The sequence below is a fragment of the Oncorhynchus clarkii genome, unplaced genomic scaffold (assembly GCF_045791955.1).
Source record: "Oncorhynchus clarkii lewisi isolate Uvic-CL-2024 unplaced genomic scaffold, UVic_Ocla_1.0 unplaced_contig_1074_pilon_pilon, whole genome shotgun sequence".
Taxonomy (NCBI): Eukaryota; Metazoa; Chordata; class Actinopteri; order Salmoniformes; family Salmonidae; genus Oncorhynchus; species Oncorhynchus clarkii.
In genome coordinates, this window is record NW_027257946.1 from 33987 (window position 1) to 58448 (window position 24462).

At 39.6% G+C, this 24462-nt stretch overlaps 1 protein-coding gene across 1 annotated transcript; it reads left to right on the top strand.

Annotated features, from left to right (window-relative positions):
* The first annotated feature begins 19373 nt into the window (after nt 1-19373).
* Nucleotides 19374-23752, top strand: LOC139394155 (iroquois-class homeodomain protein irx-1-like). Its single transcript, XM_071142193.1, has 4 exons — nt 19374-19835; nt 21216-22209; nt 22565-22640; nt 23379-23752. Exons 1-4 carry the CDS (start codon nt 19590-19592, stop codon nt 23434-23436), a joined length of 1374 nt encoding a protein of 457 aa, XP_070998294.1. The 5' UTR covers nt 19374-19589; the 3' UTR covers nt 23437-23752.
* Nucleotides 23753-24462: the final 710 nt, after the last annotated feature.

The following is a 24462-nucleotide window of genomic DNA, read 5'->3' on the forward strand; positions in this document are numbered from 1 at the left end:
TGTTAATATAGCTGGTTAATACCATGTTCATATAGCTAGTTAATAACATGTTAATATAGCTAGTTAATAACATGTTAATATAGCTAGTTAATAACATGTTAATATAGGGGGTTAATAACATGTTAATATAGCGGGTTAATAACATGTTAATATAGCGGGTTAATAACATGTTAATATAGCTAGTTAATAACATGTTAATATAGCTAGTTAATAACATGTTCATATAGCTAGTTAATAACATGTTAATATAGCTAGTTAATAACATGTTCATATAGCTAGTTAATAACATGTTAATATAGCTAGTTAATAACATGTTCATATAAATAGTTAATAACATGTTAATATAGCTAGTTAATAACATGTTAATATAGCAGGTTAATAACATGTTAATATAGCTAGTTAATAACATGTTCATATAGCTAGTTAATAACATGTTAATAACATGTTAATATAGCTGGTTAATAACATGTTAATATAGCTAGTTAATAACACGTTAATATAGCAGGTTAATAACATGTTAATATAGCTAGTTAATAACATGTTAATATAGCAGGTTATTAACATGTTAATATAGCTAGTTAATAACATGTTCATATAGCTAGTTAATAAAATATTCATATAGCTAGTTAATAACATGTTAATATAGCTAGTTAATAACATGTTAATATTGCAGGTTAATAACATGTTAATATAGCTAGTTAATAAGATGTTAATATAGCTAGTTAATAAGATGTTCATATAGCTAGTTAATAACATGTTAATATAGCTAGTTAATAACATGTTAATATAGCTAGTTAATAATATGTTAATATAGCTAGTTAATAACATGTTAATATTGCAGATTAATAACATGTTAATATAGCTAGTTAATAAGATGTTCATATAGCTAGTTAATAACATGTTATCAACATGTTAATATAGCGGGTTAATAACATGTTGTTATAGCTGGTTAACAAGATAAGTATCAGGAGATAAACTAGATAGCTGACTTTACTATGATGAGGCTAGTTAAATAACATGTTAATATAGCTGGTTAACAAGATAGCCATGTAGTTTATCTCCTGATAGTTAACTTTACCAGGGCGAGGACTTGCTAAACATCTAATCCAATAGCTACCTAGACAATTTGCTTTGCCCCCCCCCCGCCTCCTCTACACTGATGTTACTCTCTGTTATTATCAATGCATAGTCACTTTAATAACTCTACCAACATGTACATATTAACTCAATTACCCCCACACCGGTGCCCCCGCACATTGACTCTGTACCGGTTCCCCCTGTATATAGCCCCCACATTGACTCTGTACCGTAATACCCTGTATATAGCCTTCACATTGACTCTGTACCGGTACCTCCTGTATATAGCCTCCACATTGACTCTGTACCGTAATACCCTGTATATAGCCTCCACTTGACTCTGTACCGGTACCCCTGTATATAGCCCCCACATTGACTCTGTACCGGTTCCCCCTGTATATAGCCTCCACATTGACTCTGTACCGTAATACCCTGTATATAGCCTCCACATTGACTCTGTACCGTAATACCCTGTATACAGCCTCCACATTGACTCTGTACCGTAACACCCTGTATATAGCCTCCACATTGACTGTGTACCGTAATACCCTGTATATAGCCTCCACATTGACTCTGTACCGTAATACCCTGTATATAGCCTCCATATGGACTCTGTATCGTAATACCCTGTATATAGCCTCCACATTGACTCTGTACCGTAACACCCTGTATATAGCCTCCACATTGACTCTGTACAGTAATACCCTTTATAGAGCCTCCACATTGACTGTGTACCGTAATACCCTGTATATAGCCTCCACATTGACTCTGTACCGTAACACCCTGTATATAGCCTCCACATTGACTGTGTACCGTAATACCCTGTTTATAGCCTCCACATTGACTCTGTACCCTAACACCCTGTATATAGCCTCCACATTAACTCTGTACCGTAATACCCTGTATATAGCCTCCACATTGACTCTGTACTGGTACCCCCTGTATATAGCCTTCACATTGACTCTGTACCGTAATACCCTGTATATAGCCTCCACATTGACTCTGTACCGTAATACCCTGTATATAGCCTCCACATTGACTTTGTACCGTAACACCCTGTATATAGCCTCCACATTGACTCTGTACCGTAATACCCTGTATATAGCTTCAACATTGACTCTGTACCTGTAATACCCTGTATATAGCCTCCACATTGACTCTGTAACGTAATACCCTGTATATAGCCTCCACATTGACTCTGTTCCGTAATACCCTGTATATAGCCTCCACATTGACTCTGTACCGGTACCCCCTGTATATAGCCTCCACATTGACTCTGTACCGTAATACCCTGTATATAGCCTCCACATTGACTCTGTACCGTAACACCCTGTATATAGCCCCACTATTGTTATTTACTGCTGCCTTTTAATTATTTGGTGAGGCATGTAGCCTCGGTTTTAGAGTGTTGGGCCAGTAACCAAAATGTTGCTACATCGAATATCCGAGCTGACATGGTAAACAAGGCAGAACAAGGCAGTTAAACCACTGTTCCTAGGCTGTCATTGTAAATAAGAATTTGTTCTTGATTGACTGGCCTAGTTAAGTATAAAAAATGTGCTTCTCTTATCTCTTAAAGCGAAAACACAACATATATATTTTAGACCACCACCAAACCAAAGAAAAACACAGCCATTTTTTCCAGACAAAGATAAAATCACAAAAGCAGGATTAGAAATAAAATGAATCACTAACCTCTTGAAAATCTTCATCAGATGACAGTCATATGACATGTTACACAGTACATTTATGTTTTGTTCGATAATATGCATTTTTATATCCACAAATCTCGGTTGACATTGATGCCATGTTCAGAAATGCCTCCAAAATATCCGGAGGAATTATAGAAAGCTACGCCAGATAACAGGAATACTCATCATAAACTTTGACTAAATATACATGTTCTACATATAATTAAAGATACACTGGTTCTTAATGCAACCGCTGTGTCAGATTGTTTTTAAACGTTACGGAAAAAGCCTAACATTGCAATAATCTGAGACGGCGTTCAGACGTAACCGCCATGTTGGAGTCAACAGAAATACGAAATTACATCATAAATATTCCCTTACCTTTGATGCTCTTTCATCAGAATGCAGTGCAAGGAGTCCTAGTTCCACAATAAATCGTTGTTTTGTTCCATAATGTCCAATACTAGTGTCCAAGTAGCTGCATTTGCTATCACTTTCAGCTCACGTGCCCAAAAACTGACTGCTGGTCCAAGATAACTCGCACGAAAACTTCCAAAAGATATATTCCAGGTCGAATAAACTGGTCAAACTAAGTAGAGAATCAATCTTCAGGATGTTATTTTCATATATATCCAATAACGTTCCAACCGGATCATACGTTTTCATCTGGGGCCGAATGGAACGACGGTGGCACCCACAGAGAAATGCGCCACCTCCAAATGGCATTCTGTCGGGACACTGACTATTTCCCCTCCCATTCGGTCAAAGTTCACAGCAAATGCTCCATTACACTTTCTACTGAATGAGGACATCTAGTGGAAGGCGTAGGAAGTGCTTCCAGATCCATATCTTGTTGGGAAAGGAGGGGCCGATGACGTCAAAGTTGCCCCAAATTTCAGAATTTCACTTCTTGTTTGGAAGATTGCCTGCCCTATGAGTTCAGTTATACTCACAGACATAATTCAAACAGTTTTAGAAACTTCAGAGTGTTTTCTATCCAATAGTAATAATAATATGCATATATTAGCAATCTAGGACAGAGTTTGATGCAGTTCACTATGGGCACGCAATTCATCTAAAGTGAAAATTCTGCCCCTTATCCATAACAAGTTTTAAATCCTATCATCATGATTTATCATGTTGAATCCCATCATCATGATTTATAATGTTAAATCCCATCATCATGATATATAATGTTAAATCCCATCATCATGATTTATAATGTTGAATCCCATAATCATGATTTATAATGTTAAATCCCATCATCATGATATATAATGTTAAATCCCATCATCATGATTTATCATGTTGAATCCCATCATCATGATTTATAATGTTAAATCCCATAATCATGATTTATAATGTTAAATCCCATCATCATGATTTATCATGTTGAATCCCATCATCATAATTTATAATGTTAAATCCCATCATCATGATTTATAATGTTGAATCCCATAATCATGATTTATAATGTTGAATCCCATCATCATGATTTATAATGTTGAATCCCTTAATCATGATTTATAATGTTGAATCCCATAATCATGATTTATAATGTTGAATCCCATAATCATGATTTATAATGTTGAATCCCATAGTCATGGTTTGATCATGTTATATTATATCCCATCATCAATTTTTATAATGTTCAAGCCTATAATCATGATTTGATCATGTTGAATCCGATAATCATGATTTAATCATGTTGAATCCAATCATCATGATCTTTTTTGTTGAATCCCCTTATCATGATTTGATCATGTTTAATCCCATAATCATGATTTGATCACATTGAATTCCATCATAATGATTTTACTATGTTGAATCCTATAATCATGATTTGATCACGTTGAATTCCACAATCATGATTTGATCACATTGAATCCTATAATCATGGTATGATCATTTTGAATCTCATCATCATGATTTATAGTTGAATCTCATCATCATGATTTATAAGGTTAAATCCTATCATCATGATTTATAGTGTTGAATTCTATCATCATGAATAATTATGTTGAATCCCATAATCATGATTTATAATGTTGAATCCGATAATCATGATATAATCATGTTGAATCCTATAATCATGATTTGATCAAGTTGAATTCCACAATCATGATTTGATCGCATTAAATTTAAAGGATCATTAGTGCCTTCAACTCCCTACAAAACATTCCAGCCAAATCGTCTTGACGTTTCTCTGTCAGGCCATGGACGAATGCCTCCAACAAGGGCAAGTCTCTGAAGGTAGATTGTCTCTTTTTGATGTAAAGGTTGGCTTTTTTAAATATTTCCATGTCTATAACCAATGAGGAGCTCCAGGCAATTCAAAAAGCCTCAATCTGATCAAGGTAATATCACTGTTTGGAGTGAGACTGAAGAAAGCCTGGGGAGACTGTATGTAACAACATGAAAACAGCAGGTTTCAACCACAATCAATAGTCCATAGAAACACATCGGTAGCCCATAAAAACACATCAATAGTCCATAGAAACACATCAGTAGCCCACATAAACAGCAGAGCTGGAATCACAACGTGATAAGAGATTAAAGCGTGCCGCTCATTAAAAGGCCATTTGTCTTGGTGTCTGTTTCTGATTCTATCTATATGTTTATCCTGACACCACTATCAAAGCGTGACATTTTAAATACATATTTCTGTGTACTAAAATCTTTCTGTGAGAAATCCCTTCCTTAAAATTCAATTAACTGTGTTGATAAATGAAAGTGTGAATGATATCATCTGAAAGCAGATTTCCACGCTCTGTTTTCTGCTGTTTGGGGGTGAATAAACATCTGAAACAGGATACTTCCTTATAGGCAGATTTCAATCCACTGTTCAGAATGACGTCTGCATCTGTCTCGTTCAGGACTGGAATCACATTGTAGGTTGAACAAGAAATAACACTTTGATGTTGGTGTTGTCTTGGTATGCTGTCCTTCATGAACACATACTGAACGTCATGGAAACGTCTGAACTGTTGAACACATACTGAACATCATGGAAACGTCTGAACAGTTCAACACATACTGAACGTCATGGAAACGTCTGAAGAGTTCCACACATACTGAACGTCATGGAAACGTCTGAACAGTTCAACACATACTGAACGTCATGGAAACGTCTGAACAGTTAAACACATACTGAACGTCATGGAAACGTCTGAACAGTTCAACACATACTGAACGTCATGGAAACGTCTAAACAGTTCAACACATACTGAACGTCATGGAAACGTCTGAACAGTTCAACACATACTGAACGTCATGGAAACGTCTGAACAGTTCAACACATACTGAACGTCATGGAAACATCTGAACAGTTCGACACGTACTGAACGTCATGGAAACGTCTGAACAGTTCCACACATACTGAACGTCATGGAAACGTCTGAACAGTTCAACACATACTGAACGTCATGGAAACGTCTGAACAGTTCAACACATACTGAACGTCATGGAAACGTCTGAACAGTTCAGCACATACTGAACGTCATGGAAACGTCTGAACAGTTCAACAGATACTGAACGTCATGGAAACGTCTGAACAGTTCAACACATACTGAACGTCATGGAAACGTCTGAACAGTTAAACACATACTGAACGTCATGGAAACGTCTGAACAGTTCCACACATACTGAACGTCATGGAAACGTCTGAACAGTTCAGCACATACTGAACGTTATGGAAACGTCTGAAGAGTTCAACACATACTGAACGTCATGGAAACGTCTGAACAGTTCAGCACATACTGAAAGTCATGGAAACGTCTGAACAGTTCAACAAATACTGAACGTCATGGAAACGTCTGAACAGTTCAACACATACTGAACGTCATGGAAACGTCTGAACAGTTCAACACATACTGAACGTCATGGAAACATCTGAACAGTTCGACACATACTGAACGTCATGGAAACGTCTGAACAGTTCCACACATACTGAACGTCATGGAAACGTCTGAACAGTTCAACACATACTGAACGTCATGGAAACGTCTGAACAGTTCAACACATACTGAACGTCATGGAAACGTCTGAACAGTTCAGCACATACTGAACGTCATGGAAACGTCTGAACAGTTCAACAGATACTGAACGTCATGGAAACGTCTGAACAGTTCAACACATACTGAACGTCATGGAAACGTCTGAACAGTTAAACACATACTGAACGTCATGGAAACGTCTGAACAGTTCCACACATACTGAACGTCATGGAAACGTCTGAACAAGTAAACACATACTGAACCTCATGGAAACGTCTGATGAGTTCAACACATACTGAACGTCATGGAAACCTCTGAACAGTTCGACACATACTGAAAGTCATGGAAACGTCTGAAGAGTTGAACACATACTGAACGTCATGGAAACGTCTGAACTGTTCAACACATACTGAACGTCATGGAAACATCTGAACAGTTCCACACATACTGAACGTCATGGAAACGTCTGCACAGTTTAACACATACTGAACGTCGTGGAAACGTCTGCACAGTTCAACACATACTGAACGTCATGGAAACGTCTTTAACAGTTCCACACTTACTGTACGTCATGGAAACTTCTGAACAGTTGAACACATACTGAACGTCATGGAAAAGTCTGAACAGTTCAACACATACTGAACGTCATGGAAACGTCTTTAACAGTTCCACACTTACTGTACGTCATGGAAACTTCTGAACAGTTGAACACATACTGAACGTCATGGAAAAGTCTGAACAGTTCAACACATACTGAACGTCATGGAAACTTCTGCACAGTTCAACACATACTGAACGTCATGGAAACGTCTGAACAGTTGAACACATACGGAACGTCATGGAAACGTCTGAACAGTTGAACACATACTGAACGTCATGGAAACGTCTGCACAGTTCCACACATACTGAACGTCATGGAAACGTCTGAACAGTTCCACATATACTGAACGTCATGGAAACGACATACATCACTATATCACAGTAATACAGATTACAGGTCTGATCACATTACAGGTCTGATCATAGTAATACAGATTACAGGTCTGATCACATTACAGGTCTGATCATAGTAATACATATTACAGGTCTGATCATAGTAATACACATTACAGGTCTGATCATAGTAATACATATTACAGGTCTGATCATACTAATACACATTACAGGTCTGATCATAGTAATACACATTACAGGTCTGATCATAGTAATACACATTACAGGACTGATCACATTACAGGTCTGATCACATTACAGGTCTGATCACAGTAATACACATTACAGGTCTGATCACATTACAGGTCTGATCACGGTAATACACATTACAGGTCTGATCACATTACAGGTCTGATCATAGTAATACACATTACAGGTCTGATCACATTACAGGTCTGATCACATTATAGGTCCGATCATAGTAATACACATTACAGGTCTGATCACATTCAAGGTCTGATCATAGTAATACACATTACAGGTCTGATCATAGTAATACACATTACAGGTCTGATCACATTACAGGTCTGATCACATTACAGGTCTGATCATAGTAATACACATTACAGGTCTGATCACATTACAGGTCTGATCATAGTAATACACATTACAGGTCTGATCATAGTAATACACATTACAGGTCTGATCACATTACAGGTCTGATCACATTACAGGTCTGATCATAGTAATACACATTACAGGTCTGATCACATTACAGGTCTGATCATAGTAATACACATTACAGGTCTGATCATAGTAATACACATACAGGTCTGATCACATTAATACACATTACAGGTCTGATCACATTACAGGTCTGATCACATTAATACACATTACAGGTCTGATCATAGTAATACACATTACAGGTCTGATCACATTACAGGTCTGATCACAGTAATACACATTACAGGTCTGATCATAGTAATACACATTACAGGTCTGATCATAGTAATACACATTACAGGTCTGATCATAGTAATACACATTACAGGTCTGATCATAGTAATACACATACAGGTCTGATCACATTAATACACATTACAGGTCTGATCATAGTAATACACATTACAGGTCTGATCATAGTAATACACATTACAGATCTGATCCCAGTAATACACATACAGGTCTGATCACATTAATACACATTACAGGTCTGATCATAGTAATACACATTACAGGTCTGATCATAGTAATACACATTACAGATCTGATCCCAGTAATACACATTACAGGTCTGATCATAGTAATACACATTACAGGTCTGATCATAGTAATACACATTACAGGTCTGATCACATTACAGGTCTGATCATAGTAATACACATTACAGGTCTGATCACATTACAGGTCTGATCACATTACAGGTCTGATCATAGTAATACACATTACAGGTCTGATCACATTACAGGTCTGATCACATTACAGGTCTGATCATAGTAATACACATTACAGGTCTGATCATAGTAATACACATACAGGTCTGATCACATTAATACACATTACAGGTCTGATCACATTACAGGTCTGATCACATTAATACACATTACAGGTCTGATCATAGTAATACACATTACAGGTCTGATCACATTACAGGTCTGATCACAGTAATACACATTACAGGTCTGATCATAGTAATACACATTACAGGTCTGATCATAGTAATACACATTACAGGTCTGATCATAGTAATACACATTACAGGTCTGATCATAGTAATACACATACAGGTCTGATCACATTAATACACATTACAGGTCTGATCATAGTAATACACATTACAGGTCTGATCATAGTAATACACATTACAGATCTGATCCCAGTAATACACATACAGGTCTGATCACATTAATACACATTACAGGTCTGATCATAGTAATACACATTACAGGTCTGATCATAGTAATACACATTACAGATCTGATCCCAGTAATACACATTACAGGTCTGATCATAGTAATACACATTACAGGTCTGATCATAGTAATACACATTACAGGTCTGATCACATTACAGGTCTGATCATAGTAATACACATTACAGGTCTGATCACATTACAGGTCTGATCACATTACAGGTCTGATCATAGTAATACACATTACAGGTCTGATCACATTACAGGTCTGATCACATTACAGGTCTGATCATAGTAATATACATTACAGGACTGATCACATTACAGGTCTGATCACATTATAGGTCCGATCATAGTAATACACATTACAGGTCTGATCACATTCAAGGTCTGATCATAGTAATACACATTACAGGTCTGATCATAGTAATACACATTACATGTCTGATCACATTACAGGTCTGACATGTTACAGGTCTGATCACATTACAGGTCTGATCATAGTAATACACATTACAGGTCTGATCATAGTAATACACATTACAGGTCTGATCATAGTAATACACATACAGGTCTGATCACATTAATACACATTACAGGTCTGATCATAGTAATACACATTACAGGTCTGATCATAGCAATACACATACAGGTCTGATCACATTACAGGTCTGATCATAGTAATACACATTACAGGTCTGATCATAGTAATACACACATTACAGGTCATAGATCACATTACAGGTCTGATCATAGTAATACACATTACAGGTCTGATCATAGTAATACACATTACAGGTCTGATCATACAGGTCACATAGTAATACAGGTCTGATCACATTACAGGTCTGATCATAGTAATACACATACAGGTCTGATCACATTACAGGTCTGATCATAGTAATACACATTACAGGTCTGATCATAGTAATACACATACAGGTCTGATCACATTACAGGTCTGATCATAGTAATACACATTACAGGTCTGATCATAGTAATACACATTACAGGTCTGATCATAGTAATACACATTACAGGTCTGATCATAGTAATACACATACAGGTCAGATCACATTAATACATATTACAGGTCTGATCATAGTAATACACATACAGGTCTGATCACATTAATACATATTACAGGTCTGATCATAGTAATACACATTACAGGTCTGATCATAGTAATACACATTACAGGTCTGATCATAATCACCTAATAATCCCCCGTTTACAATTGGCTCTTTCATCCCCCTCCTCTCCCCTGTAACTATTCCCCAAGTCGTTGCTGTAAATGAGAACGTGTTCTCAGTCAATTTACCTGGTAAAATTACGGATAATAAAAAAATTATATGAGAGTAATCTAATGAGGTGTAAATATTAATCCTGTAAATCCCTGGCTAATTTCATCACTCCTCCAGTAACCAGTCACAGGCTAATTTCATCACTCCTCCAGTAACCAGTCAGTGGATTTTTTTATCACTCCTCCAGTAACCAGTCAGTGGATTTTTTTATCACTCCTCCAGTAACCAGTCACTGGATTTTTTTATCACTCCTCCAGTAACCAGTCACTGGCTTATTTCATCATTCCTCCAGTAACCAGTCAGTGGTTTATTTCATCATTCCTCCAGTAACCAGTCACTGGCTTATTTCATCACTCCTCCAGTAACCAATCACTGGTTTATTTCATCATTCCTCCAGTAACCAGTCACTGGTTTATTTCATCATTCCTCCAGTAACCAGTCACTGGCATATTTCATCATTCCTCCAGTAACCAGTCACTGGCTTTTTTTAAATTTGTAACGGTTTTCTTCCTGGGAAGGAGAGGAGGACCAAAATGCAGCGTGGTTATTTATAAACATCTTTAATGAAAGATGAAAATGTAAACACTATACAAAATAAGAAAACGTGGAAAAACCGAAACAGTCCTAACTGGTGCAAAAAACAGAGACAGGAACAATCACCCACAAAATACCTATAGAATATGGCTGCCTAAATATGGTTCCCAATCAGAGACAACGATAAAGACCTGCCTCTGATTGAGAACCACTCCAGGCCACCATAGACTTACCTAGAACACTCAACTGAACACAACCCCATGGACTACAAAACCCCTAGACAAAACAAGACACATAAATCACCCATGTCACACCCTGGCCTAACCAACATAATAAAGAAAACACAGAATACTAAGGCCAGGGCATATCATTATCACTCCTCCAGTAACCAGTCACTGGATTATTTCATCACACTTCCAGTAACCGGTCACTGGCTTATTTCACCAGAGTACTTCCGGTAGCCAGCCCCTGACAGACCAGAGGACCTCCAGTAACCATTCCCTGACAGACCAGAGGACCTCCAGTAACCAGCCCCTGACAGACCAGAGTACCTCCAGTAGCCAGCCCCTGACAGACCAGAGTACCTCCAGTAACCATCCCCTTACAGACCAGAGGACCTCCAGTAGCCAGCCCCTTACAGACCAGAGGACCTCCTGTAGCCAGTTCCTGACAGACCAGAGTACCTCCTGTAGCCAGTTCCTGACAGACCAGAGTACCTCCAGTAGCCATCCCCTGACAGACCAGAGTACCTCCAGTAACCAGCCCCTGACAGACCAGAGGACCTCCTGTAGCCAGTTCCTGACAGACCAGAGGACCTCCAGTAGCCAGCCCCTGACAGACCAGAGGACCTCCAGTAGCCAGCCCCTGACAGACCAGAGGACCTCCAGTAGCCAGCCCCTGACAGACCAGAGTACCTCCAGTAACCAGCCCCTGACAGACCAGAGGACCTCCAGTAACCAGCCCCTTACAGACCAGAGGACCTCCAGTAACCAGCCCCTTACAGACCAGAGGACCTCAGTAGCCAGCCCCTTACAGACCAGAGGACCTCCAGTAGCCAGCCCCTGACAGACCAGAGTACCTCCAGTAACCCGTTTTTGACAGACCAGAGGACCTGGTCTGCTTCACAAAATTCTTAACTTACAAATGTTTTCTTATTGTACAACATTGAAATTGTAACAAAGTGAAAGCAGAGGGCTGGATTTATTTCAGTGCAATTAACCCAGATGTGAACACAGATTAGAACTCTAGTGGCCGTAAAATGACATTTATTTCAAGTGCTCTTACAATGAAGAAATTGTTCCATGAGTTTACCTTTCAAGTACAGAACATTTTGCCCTTTTGACATCTGGAGACGACCCTGTTTATTACCATGGAAACGCCTGTAGAGCTAGGTGTGGTTCCTATCAGATGTCTCATATTCAGTACTAAGCACACATTTCCAGTCAGCGGTTGTGCTGTGGTTAGGAAGATACAGTATAGGAACAGGACAGAGGTCGTGTGAGAGAGAACAGTGGGCTGTGGTTAGGAAGATACAGTATAGGAACAGGACAGAGGTCATGTGAGAGAGAACAGGGGGCTGTGGTTAGGAAGATACAGTATAGGAACAGGACAGAGGTCATGTGAGAGAGAACAGTGGGCTGTGGTTAGGAAGATACAGTATAGGAACAGGACAGAGGTCATGTGAGAGAGAACAGTGGGCTGTGGTTAGGAAGATACAGTATGGGAACAGGACAGAGGTCATGTGAGAGAGAACAGTGGGCTGTGGTTTGGAAGATACAGTATAGGAACAGGACAGAGGTCATGTGAGAGAGAACAGTGGGCTGTGGATAGGAAGATACAGTATAGGAACAGGACAGAGGTCATGTGAGAGAGAACAGTGGGCTGTGGTTAGGAAGATACAGTATAGGAACAGGACAGAGGTCATGTGAGAGAGAACAGTGGGCTGTGGTTAGGAAGATACAGTATAGGAACAGGACAGAGGTCATGTGAGAGAGAACAGTGGGCTGTGATGGTGCAGACAGCGGAGATATAAACTCCACCTCTGGGGTTATCTTTTAACACATAATTTGTTCATCTGAGGGATCCCGAGTGACGCAGCCGTCTAAGACACTACATCTCAGTGCTTGAGGCATCACTACAGACACCCTGGTTCGAATCCGGGCTGTATCATAACCGGCTGCGATTGGGAGACCCATAGAGCGGCTCACAATTGGCCCGGCGTCATCCGGGTTTGGCCAGGGTAGGCCGTCAATTGGCCCGGTGTCGTCCGGGTTTGGCCGGGGTAGGCCGTCAATTGGCCCGGCGTCGTCCGGGTTTGGCCGGGGTAGGCCGTCAATTGGCCCGGCGTCGTCCGGGTTTGGCCCGGGGCAGGCCGTCATTGTAAAATAAGAATTTGTTCTTAACTGACTTTCTGGTTAAATAAAATATATATATATAAACATCTGTATAATGTAGAAAGGTACATTCCTCAGATGTTTAACCTTAGTTAAACTGTCAAGTACACAGGTTCTATATTCTGCAGTAGTGCTTCTATCAACATAACCAATAACTAAGGATCCTGAAATTATAGGTGGATAGATGTTATCATCACAAATTACTATATTTCATTTAGTACCTTTCAGATCACCTCATCAACAGAATGAGTATATTTAATTTAGTACCTTTCAGATCACCTCATCAACAGAATAAGTATATTTAATTTAGTACCTTTCAGATCACCTCATCAACAGAATGAGTATATTTCATTTAGTACCTTTCAGATCACCTCATCAACAGAATGAGTATATTTCATTTAGTACCTTTCAGATCACCTCATCAACAGAATTAGTATATTTCATTTAGTACCTTTCAGATCACCTCATCAACAGAATGAGTATATTTCATTTAGTATCTTTCAGATCACCTCATCAACAGAATGAGTATATTTCATTTAGTACCTTTCAGATCACCTCATCAACAGAATGAGTATATTTAATTTAGTATCTTTCAGATCACCTCATCAACAGAATGAGTATATTTCATTTAGTACCTTTCAGATCACCTCATCAACAGAATGAGTATATTTCATTTAGTACCTTTCAGATCACCTCATCAACAGAATGAGTATATTTCATTTAGTGCCTTTTAGTTCACCTCGTCAACAGAATGAGTATATTTCATTTAGTACCTTTCAGATCACCTCATCAACAGAATGAGTATATTTAATTTAGTATCTTTCAGTTCACCTCATCAACAGAATGAGTATATTTCATTCAGTACCTTTCAGTTCACCTCATCAACAGAATGAGTATATTTAATTTAGTATCTTTCAGTTCACCTCATCAACAGAATCAGTATATTTAATTTAGTATCTTTCAGTTCACCTCATCAACAGAATGAGTATATTTCATTTAGTATCTTTCAAATCACCTCATCAACAGAATGAGTATATTTAATTTAGTATATTTTAGTTCACCTCATCAACAGATGTGTTATAATAAAGTTGAACATGATCAAGTCAAACAGAATCCATAGAACTCAATGTCAATAGAGAGGCATTGGAGCTGTGATCTCTGATCACTGATTCAGACCGTATAGTTTACAAGGGCATTGGAGCATTTATGCTTCTAGTTGTCTGAGGATTTTTTACCTCGAAAATTAAAATCAGATCAGAACTGAATGAATAACTAGACAATCTCCCTCATAGTAATATTGATCATGCCAAATCAGTGAGTAATGAGGGTAACTCAGGTACATGGATTTAATCTGTAACTGACTAGAGAACACTGTGTAGTGTAGTATAGTGTAGTGTAGTGTAGTGTAGTGTTGGGCTGAGGCTGTGAGGATTCCATCCACTGAGAGACTGTGTGATGTGTCCAGGTGACTTTAATAGCATTAGGAGTGGAGACCATAGAGCTATAATCTAAAGAGAAGAGACTCCCACTCTTCTCTTTCATGTTCATCCTGTTGGATTGTTCGAGATGTCAGTCTGGCTGAAAGACTGCCATCAATGTACTGGTTCCCCTGACAGTGACGCAGCGCGGAGCTCACCACTGTACCTGTCTGCATTAGAACGGTGTGTTGCGCTGGTTAAGGATGCCTTGATTTATCAACTATAAAATACATATATAAAGTTATTCTGACAGGTTCAATCCAATTAATTAAATCGATTACAAATAAATAGGACCAGATGTAGTGATCCGGTGATTAGGGTAGAGCAAAAAATAGAAAATAGTAAAATATGTCGTTTTTATTTATTTAAAGAAATATTAAGGTTTGTGTGAACGAACTTATTAATAACAGTTAACGTTGGCGAAACTATGAAGACTACTCTGAATCTAATGAACAGAATAAACCCAGAATATATTAGGTTTTTTTTTGTGTGTGTGTGTGTGTGTGTGTGTGTGTGTGTGTGTGTGTGTGTGTGTGTGTGTGTGTGTGTGTGTGTGTGTGTGTGTGTGTGTGTGTGTGTGTGTGTGTGTGTGGCACATAAGGTTGGGATTATCGATGAGTGACACCATGCGACATGCGTGTGTGGTTGAAGTCCATCTGTTTCTCGGAACAGCATCCAGAGTGAATACATTATTATTCCTGTGGAAGAGAGGCTGCTGCTTTTAGCATTAAGGGGCAAACAGTTTCCGCCTGAACGTGTTAACCTACTATTCTCCCGGTGTGAGCGCGCGCGGCGAAGTGGTAATGAGACTTTAACAAGGCTAATAAATCAGTTAACGGAGAACACCCTTTATTGCCCTGACCACGTGCCATTGTTTGCCAAGAGTCACATTTCCACCAGGTTAAATACACTTTCCATGGTAATACTACATGCAGATATATTATAGACATTGTCATACAACATTTTACAGAATGAGGAGAATATCTCAATTTAAAACATACCTCTGAAACGCATAAGGTGAAGGTAACGTTTTAGATAATGTCCTCTGATTACATTTATTGCTAATAAAAAAAAATACAAAATTAGTATTTAATTATTATTATTATTATAATTATAACCAGGTTATTGCTGCTACTGTATTTACTATTTGTGTTCTAATTGTTCTTTATTATTTTGAGTGATTCTCACCCTTTATATATTTAATTTTAAAATGTATTTTTTCAACGTCTCAGTCATCTCCATCAGGAGATATTCCCGCGTGCAATCTGCTCCATCTCTCGCCAGCACATTTCCAGCAGGTTATCACAATCACCGTTCGTCCTATTTCTGATGTGTTCCGCTGATTACCATCAGTGCCCTCAGATATCCCAGACTGATCATCGCGCTGCAATATCCACTCTGAGCCATCTGGAGCAGATCATATCGCTGACTCCGGCTCAGTCCCCAAGTATTCAATCTACACAACCCTTTCAAGCACCACGAAGACGAGATGGTTGGTTTCAAACCGAGTAACAGCGACCCCACATAGGTGAGTCCACGTGGTGCTCTGAAAGTGTTCGGTTCGGGCGACAGAAGTGTCATCCTCTGCAGATGGAATAACAACCACGGATGGCCCGTCTAGCGATATCAGCAGGCCAACAGATATTTATTGCATTCCGAGATTGAAAACGATGTATTGTTTGTATTTCAGTGTTTTGATTTAAACAGCCTATCCAACGTTACTTGTTCTAGCGCTTATTTAGGCCTAGTTTTGTAGCTTAAAAAAAATGGATTTATCTGTGTACACAAAAAAACGATGTTTGTGAAATGAGTGATAATTCGGCTTTCTCTTTAGTTCTATTATAGTCCCTATTGATCAGTAGGCAGGTTTACATTGACCCAGGTTTATGCGACAAAAGCAATGTCCCAACAACAACAAATATTGTGACATGTGTAATGGTAACTGCAGATATAGGATACATATTCTAAATATCGACAACATTTGCATCCGTTCAACAGGGGTGGAATTTTATTTTGAAGAACTTTCCTTATTGCGGCAAATGATGACGGAAACGGTGTTTGTCTAATATGATTGCGGAATCTTTTTTAAGGTACGCGGGGCGCGTGATGTCACCGCATAACTATAAAGCTCCACTCCGCATTTCATTATAAATATCTACTGCTTGCAAAATATTTTTAAACAACAATAAAAAATCATGTTTATTTGCAGGATAATGATTGTCCTGACTTTCAAGAATGCCTGAACAGCTTCGTCTTGCTTTTCTGGTTGGCTGGCAAGTTTTACCTTCCAATTATATCAAATCTTCAGGAGTGTAAGTTTCACCATGGTGCGGACCGTGGCGATACGTTGGCACATGTGAATTATTAGAATATATGGCAAATATTAGTAAATTACGGTATTATTCTAATAATGCTGACCTTCCCGTTCTGAGATGTTAAACAGACAGGTGGGAAAGCATACAGGCTGCCGACAATGTAGCAGTGCGCCATTTGCCTAAACGTGTAATGTAAACACTTCAACCACAAAATGTGTATTCGACACTGTAGGGTTCTGCAAAAAAAGTATTTATTTTTTATTTTTTTAGGTGTGACGTCATTGTGGCCCGCCGTTTTTATCGACACATAATAGTTACATGGAAACGCACCTATCAGTAAATTGTCGCGTCTATTTTCTATGCGAACTTTCTAAATATCGAACAAAAATACACTGGACAAGTTAATGGAAACATAGCTAGTGACATGTAGTCAAAGTGCCGTTTGACTTGATAGTTTCCTCTAAAGTGGTGTCCAAGTACATTCAAAACTTTGTTTACAGACTTTGAAGATATTATAACATGTATATGAATGCATTGTCTTATTAGCCCAGTGAAACGTATGTCATTTAAAACGCCCAACTGTTAGTAGTGATACAGTTTGTTTCAGTTGTCTTCTGGTTTTTAGGGTCCAACTGAATAATAACTAAGTGGGCTGCATCTTGTAACAAACAACTACCTATCTGTTACAAACAACTACCTATCTGTTACAAACAACTACCTATCTGTTACAAACAACTACCTATCTGTTACAAACAACTACCTATCTGTTACAAACAACTACCTATCTGTTACAAACAACTACCTATCTGTTACAAACAACTACCTATCTGTTACAAACAACTACCTATCTGTTACAAACAACTACCTATCTGCTTTAAGTTGGTCTGATAGAAAACACTAAGCCCCCATCAACACACACGCAGACAAGCACACACACAAAAAGAACGTGAAGGGGGTGGGGTGGCTAAAAACAGAATGAAGGTTAAGCATTTTCTATAAGCACCAGCAGAGCTGAATTTCAATTAGTGACAACATTTACAAGCTTGCGTAAGATGACACTACGTGTCAATCCACTTCGCTATAGCCTAACAAAGTTTCTGTTCTTCATCCATCCCAAAGCTATATAATAATACTACCATGACATGACACACTATCATAACGCCTTAGGGAATTGTACCTGTGGCCGACTGACCGTTATTTCAATCAACTTATGATTTTAGCTTTTATTCTAAATGATCGACAACATCCCCGTTCCATGTCTCATGTCATTTTCCACGTTCATCAATTCGGAGATTGGACAGCATAATAACATAATATAAATTACAAATAGAAAATAGAATAAGCTCAATAAAATAGCATACTCCCAAATAGCCTATAGACATACAAAATGTCTAAATGAGAGAGTAAATGTCCTGATAAGTCCTATAGAACAAGTCCACCATTTCCCCCCTGTACTGTTCTGTGTTAATGACAGTTGAACGTATTCAGGAAGTTCCCTGCTCCTTGTGCTTTATCCCACTATGTTGGACAGCTGTAAAATCGTGTAGACAGGTTGTCATACAACAATCAAAGCTTCAGTGAATGGACTGTTAATGCTAAACATTTAACATACAATACTCCCAACACTGGGACAGCGGCCCAGCCAATGCTCTAGCCACATGCTCCGGCGAGGAGGAGCTTGCAGCTCAAGTGGGATGCCAATCAAAGCATAAACTTCAAATTGTATCTGAGAGATCAGGCTGAGACCTGGGGGCAGGCACATCAGTTGGAGCTCAATTGTTGATGTGATCACATCCAACGGTCTTGCAGCGAAAGAGAGCAGCTGAGATTTAAAGAATAGCAGAAGAACCATTGTGACCTATTGCTGCTGTGCTTCCTGGCCACTTTCTCTTTGACTTCTTTACGCTTCGGTCTCGTGTTCCGACGTGTTTTGGCATACGACTCGGCGGAGAGGATGTCTTTCCCCCAGTTGGGCTACCCTCAGTACTTAAGTGCCTCCCAAGCGGTGTACGGCGGGGATCGCCCGGGGGTCCTGACTCCGTCGTCCCGGGGAGGGAGCTCTGAGTTAGCGGGAAACCAGTCGGCTGCTGCGGCTGCAGTCACCTCGGTGTTGGGCATGTACGCAAACCCCTACACTGCACACAACTACAGCGCATTCCTGCCTTACAGCAGCGCAGACCTGGCTCTGTTCTCTCAAATGGTAAGGGCTGTTTCTATACTTCTGGTGTTGTATTATAGTGGTCTGTATGGTTGCTTTACGTCAAGTGTGTCACTTATTTTGCCTGGAAAAAGCACGTGAAAAGACGGCTGAGAACTATTCAATCTGCGGTTTCTTTGCAAGTTGCATATACTCGCGCTCTCCGAAAGTTTGTTAATAAGAAATGACAATGCATCTATAACTTTTATCTACACGTCTTAAATATTGGAGTAATATTCATTATTCGTATAACTACTTTGGAAGTGTATTAGTCGTTTGAAGTGGGAGTTTGTTCCAGCTGCATTCAAAGAAATGTTGTTCGATCTAGATGAGCCAAAAACCGGTGTGCCGTTCGGTTTGAGGGAGAAGTTATTTAGTATAAAAGAGCGTTTTGGTCTAGATAATGGTGCTTGTAACACAAATTATATAGTTTAGTTGATTTTAATTATTATAGCATTGGTCCTCGGCTTCTGAAATTTCACTAAAGACAGCTATTCGTTTTGGTGAATCGAAACAACAAAGGCCTTTGCATGAATTTGTCACGCACACAAATCATTTAACTGTTAGGATAAAATAGTAGCTATATAAACAAAACCATTACGTCAAAACGTAGTCCAGGCCTCGACAATGACCTAGACATTATATTATAATTTTGTCTCGCAACATAGTTCTACTTTGTTGTATTCATTTTGAGGAAAATTATTTGAGGATAAGACGTACGTATTTCTAAAATATATATTTTTAAGGTTTATATCCTGACATGGAAAAATAACAATTTACAGATACTTTACAACAGAATGCAGTTCATCGCTACAGCACCCGGTCACACGAATGCAGGCCTTCTTTAACAGACATCACAGTTGCTCCTTCTGCATCAAATAAATCATTTACAATCATGTTGACATTGACATTTTATACTGGCCTACAAAATACACTTCATTTAACAATTGCAAAACTTACTTCCATCTGTATTTGATACAGAAATAGTATTTCTTAAATAACAATAGGAACAGACTAGGCCGCAGTGGCAACTGACACCATTTCGGTCAAACGCATTAAAAGTAGTTCTACTCACCTCAGTAATTAAAACGCGAAAACGTATCATGAATATATGTGTGTGTATAGCTATACTCTTAAATATATAGGCTTAAATATAATACATCAGTTATGAGTATTATAGTTTTCGGAACTTTTGGACGTTATTGAAGGACATTATCCCAAACTGTAATTCACATAAACGAGTTACAGGGATATCCAAGCGAGTAGGCCCATTTTTAAATGCTATTCATGTCGAAATATATGCGTGGTATTAGGCATTTATAGAAATTCACGTGTTTCTAAGCAACATATTAAACAATCCTGTGGCGTTGTTCATCCTTCCAGGGCTCCCAGTACGAGCTGAAGGATAGTCCTGGCGTGCACCCCGGCAGCTTCGCGGCCCACACCTCGCCAGCTTTCTACCCTTACGGTCAGTTCCAGTACGGGGACCCGGCCAGGCCCAAGAACGCGACCCGGGAGAGTACCAGCACGCTGAAGGCCTGGCTCAATGAGCACAGGAAGAACCCCTACCCCACCAAGGGAGAGAAGATCATGTTGGCCATCATTACTAAGATGACCCTGACGCAGGTGTCCACCTGGTTCGCTAACGCCAGAAGGAGGTTGAAGAAGGAGAACAAGGTGACGTGGGGAGCCAGGAGTAAAGAGGACGAGGATGGAAACATCTTCGGCTCCGACAACGAGGGAGACGCGGAGAAGAACGATGACGAGGAGGAGATCGATCTAGAGAGCATCGATATAGACAAGATAGACGACAACGATGGAGATCAGAGCAATGAGGAGGACGATGATAAACCGGAGGGCAGAGAGCGAAACCGAGAACTGGACAGTCTGGAGAAACGGCGGGCCTTCGCTCTGCAGCACGAGGCCTTCGACAAATCTAAGAACTCAATTTCCTCCGGGAAGGAACTTTCTGATAGCAACAGCAACACCAGAGTTGTGTCCCCGGACAGACAGGGAAGTTTTCAGCTCCCAGTGAACAATAAGCCTAAAATCTGGTCGTTAGCTGAGACGGCTACCAGTCCTGATAGTTCTGTCAAGTCCACCTCTCCCTCCGGCCCTACCGGTCACACCCCGCCTCAGATGCAACACCCAGCCTTCCTGCCCTCTCACGGACTATACACCTGTCAGATAGGCAAGTTCCATAACTGGACCAACGGAGCTTTCCTGGGGCAGAACTCTCTGCTCAATGTCCGGTCGTTTCTAGGAGTTAATCAGCACCATCATCATAACCTCCACTTACAGACCCAGCTGCAGCAGCAGCAGGCCTCGGTGTTGGTGTCGCCTGGAGCCTCGCCACAACTCAGCCCCAAGCACATAGGTAGGTCTGCACCAGTTATGATCGTATGCCCAAAGCTTTATTTACTTCTATATTTGGGAAGCAAAAATCATAGAAAATACTGTTAATGTGAAATGCATAGCCTATCAATTGTATTTTGTCCAAAAGTGCTTTTAAAACGACTAAAATGTCTACTCACACACACACACACACACACACACACACACACACACACACACACACACACACACACACACACACACACATGATTTGTTATAGTAATGATCATAATAATAATAACAATGACACAGAAGCATTATGTTATTACTTAGGTATTTAATTAAAATAAAATATATTTTTTGGTAATTTTGTAATGAGTTGAATCTTTTCATTTCAGACCGTGAAAACGTTGTAAGAAGTGCCTCTCCTCCAACGCAATCTCTGAAGTCCTCATTCAGACCCCTTCATGATGGGTAAGACGCTGTTTGAATGATTGGCTAAATGCAGTTGGGCTAAATTATAACAATAAGACTGATATTCTAATATTGTAATATCAAATGGTTTCCTCCAAAATGGTGCCATTCTGCTGTCTGTTGTGGTTAGGCTCTTAGAAGGTATAGGGAGGGACTGGTTTCTTGGTGGACAGATGTGAGAGATTGGTCTGGCTTCTAAAAAAGAGTTGTTCTTCCCCGGGTGACACGGGGTTTCGGCTCCAGCCCCCCAACCCCCCTCCTAATTCCCTCCCTCTGGAGGCTGACTACTTATCAAGTCCCCCGTAAAACGGGACCTGTCTGGGGCTCGGCTTCCCTAAAGACCCCGGGGAGCAGCCCGGCCCTGGGGAGCGTTCTAGCAGAAGACTTCTCCCCGTCTGGAGTGCTAACATTTACACAGACCCTCTTTCTTCCCACTGTTAGCACTAGGCCGCTGCTGGCAGTACCATCCTCAAATGACGGCCTGTTTGTGTGTGTGGTTTGGCATGTATTATACACACGTGGAATTAATCATTCGTGTCATAAATGATATGCTTTAAATACAAGTTCCTGATATAGGTAAAACGCGTCGACAGGAACACTTGAAGAGATATAGAATCCTAGATGACATGTTCTGTATGTTGACCCAGTGGCTAGGCTACTTGAAAATAATATTATATTGTATAGAAAAACGGTTCTGTCTTTTCATTGTTCTCTTCGTCCTCCTCTGTGCTCTTTCAGCCCCAGGACTCAGCAAGAAGCCCCGCAGCTGGTTCTAACGGCCCTCTCCTCGGCTTGATCAAGACATTCTGCCCTGGGGAAAAAAAGACTTTACGCACTCAGAAAAGGACAATGAGAAATAACTTAATTCACCGTAGCATTCAGAGCAAATGGCTAATTTGATATAAACTCCTGTGGCAGGATCTCGTCTATTGTTGTAAATAATGGCGCCTGTTATTCCCTGCTCTGTACCCTGGGACGTTTGGTAGGCTTTTCCTTCTGTCTTTCTTCTGGTCTGTACATACAGTGATTTACATGTGTAAATAGCGCGTTGACGACATTTGTCCAGATCGTATATTTTGTCTAATAAACTAAATGAAATTATCGAGAAATCAGAATATAGATCTTTTGTTTTTTGTATTTTCTTGATCAAACATCTCTGACACGGTGACATATTTAGAGAACAGGGGACGCTCTCTGTTGCACAATATTATTAAACAATTTGCTTCAACCTAGTAGATTATTATCAGTATAATTATTATTACTATTATTATTGTTATTATTATTATTGTTAGTGTTATTATTATTATTATTATTATTATTAGTAGTAGTAGTAGTATTACTACACACGCTAAGACGTTTCATTCCAATGTAATCATTAGCAGCTGAGAGGAACCCGCCTTGCACCGCGTCCCCTGTTAGAGAGAGGGCAGAGCGGGTAAAGCAGCGGATAATACCGACCCTCTCATCTAATGTTATTCCACTTTCTCCAGTTAAATGGGGAGGGAGCGTCGACGCATTGAGGTGCTAATAACCGGCCAGATGGTTGCTGGTGCCGAGAAATGGACAGAAGCAGCTGGGAGCATCATTAAGTAATAATGTGGGAACGCCCTGCCCAAACAAAATCAAATGGTTAAAATCTAATCTGTCAGAAAGACAAGTCGATTCGGTAATATATTATTAATAGTGAGAGGTTAGCGGTCAGGTGACGTTGTTAGCAGGGTTACTAACTGTGTTGGGGTCCGGCCAGCTACATGTGATCGGAAAAGTTATAGGGATGGCTATTGGGACTGAAGGAAGCTCATTCTATTGAATCACTTTAATA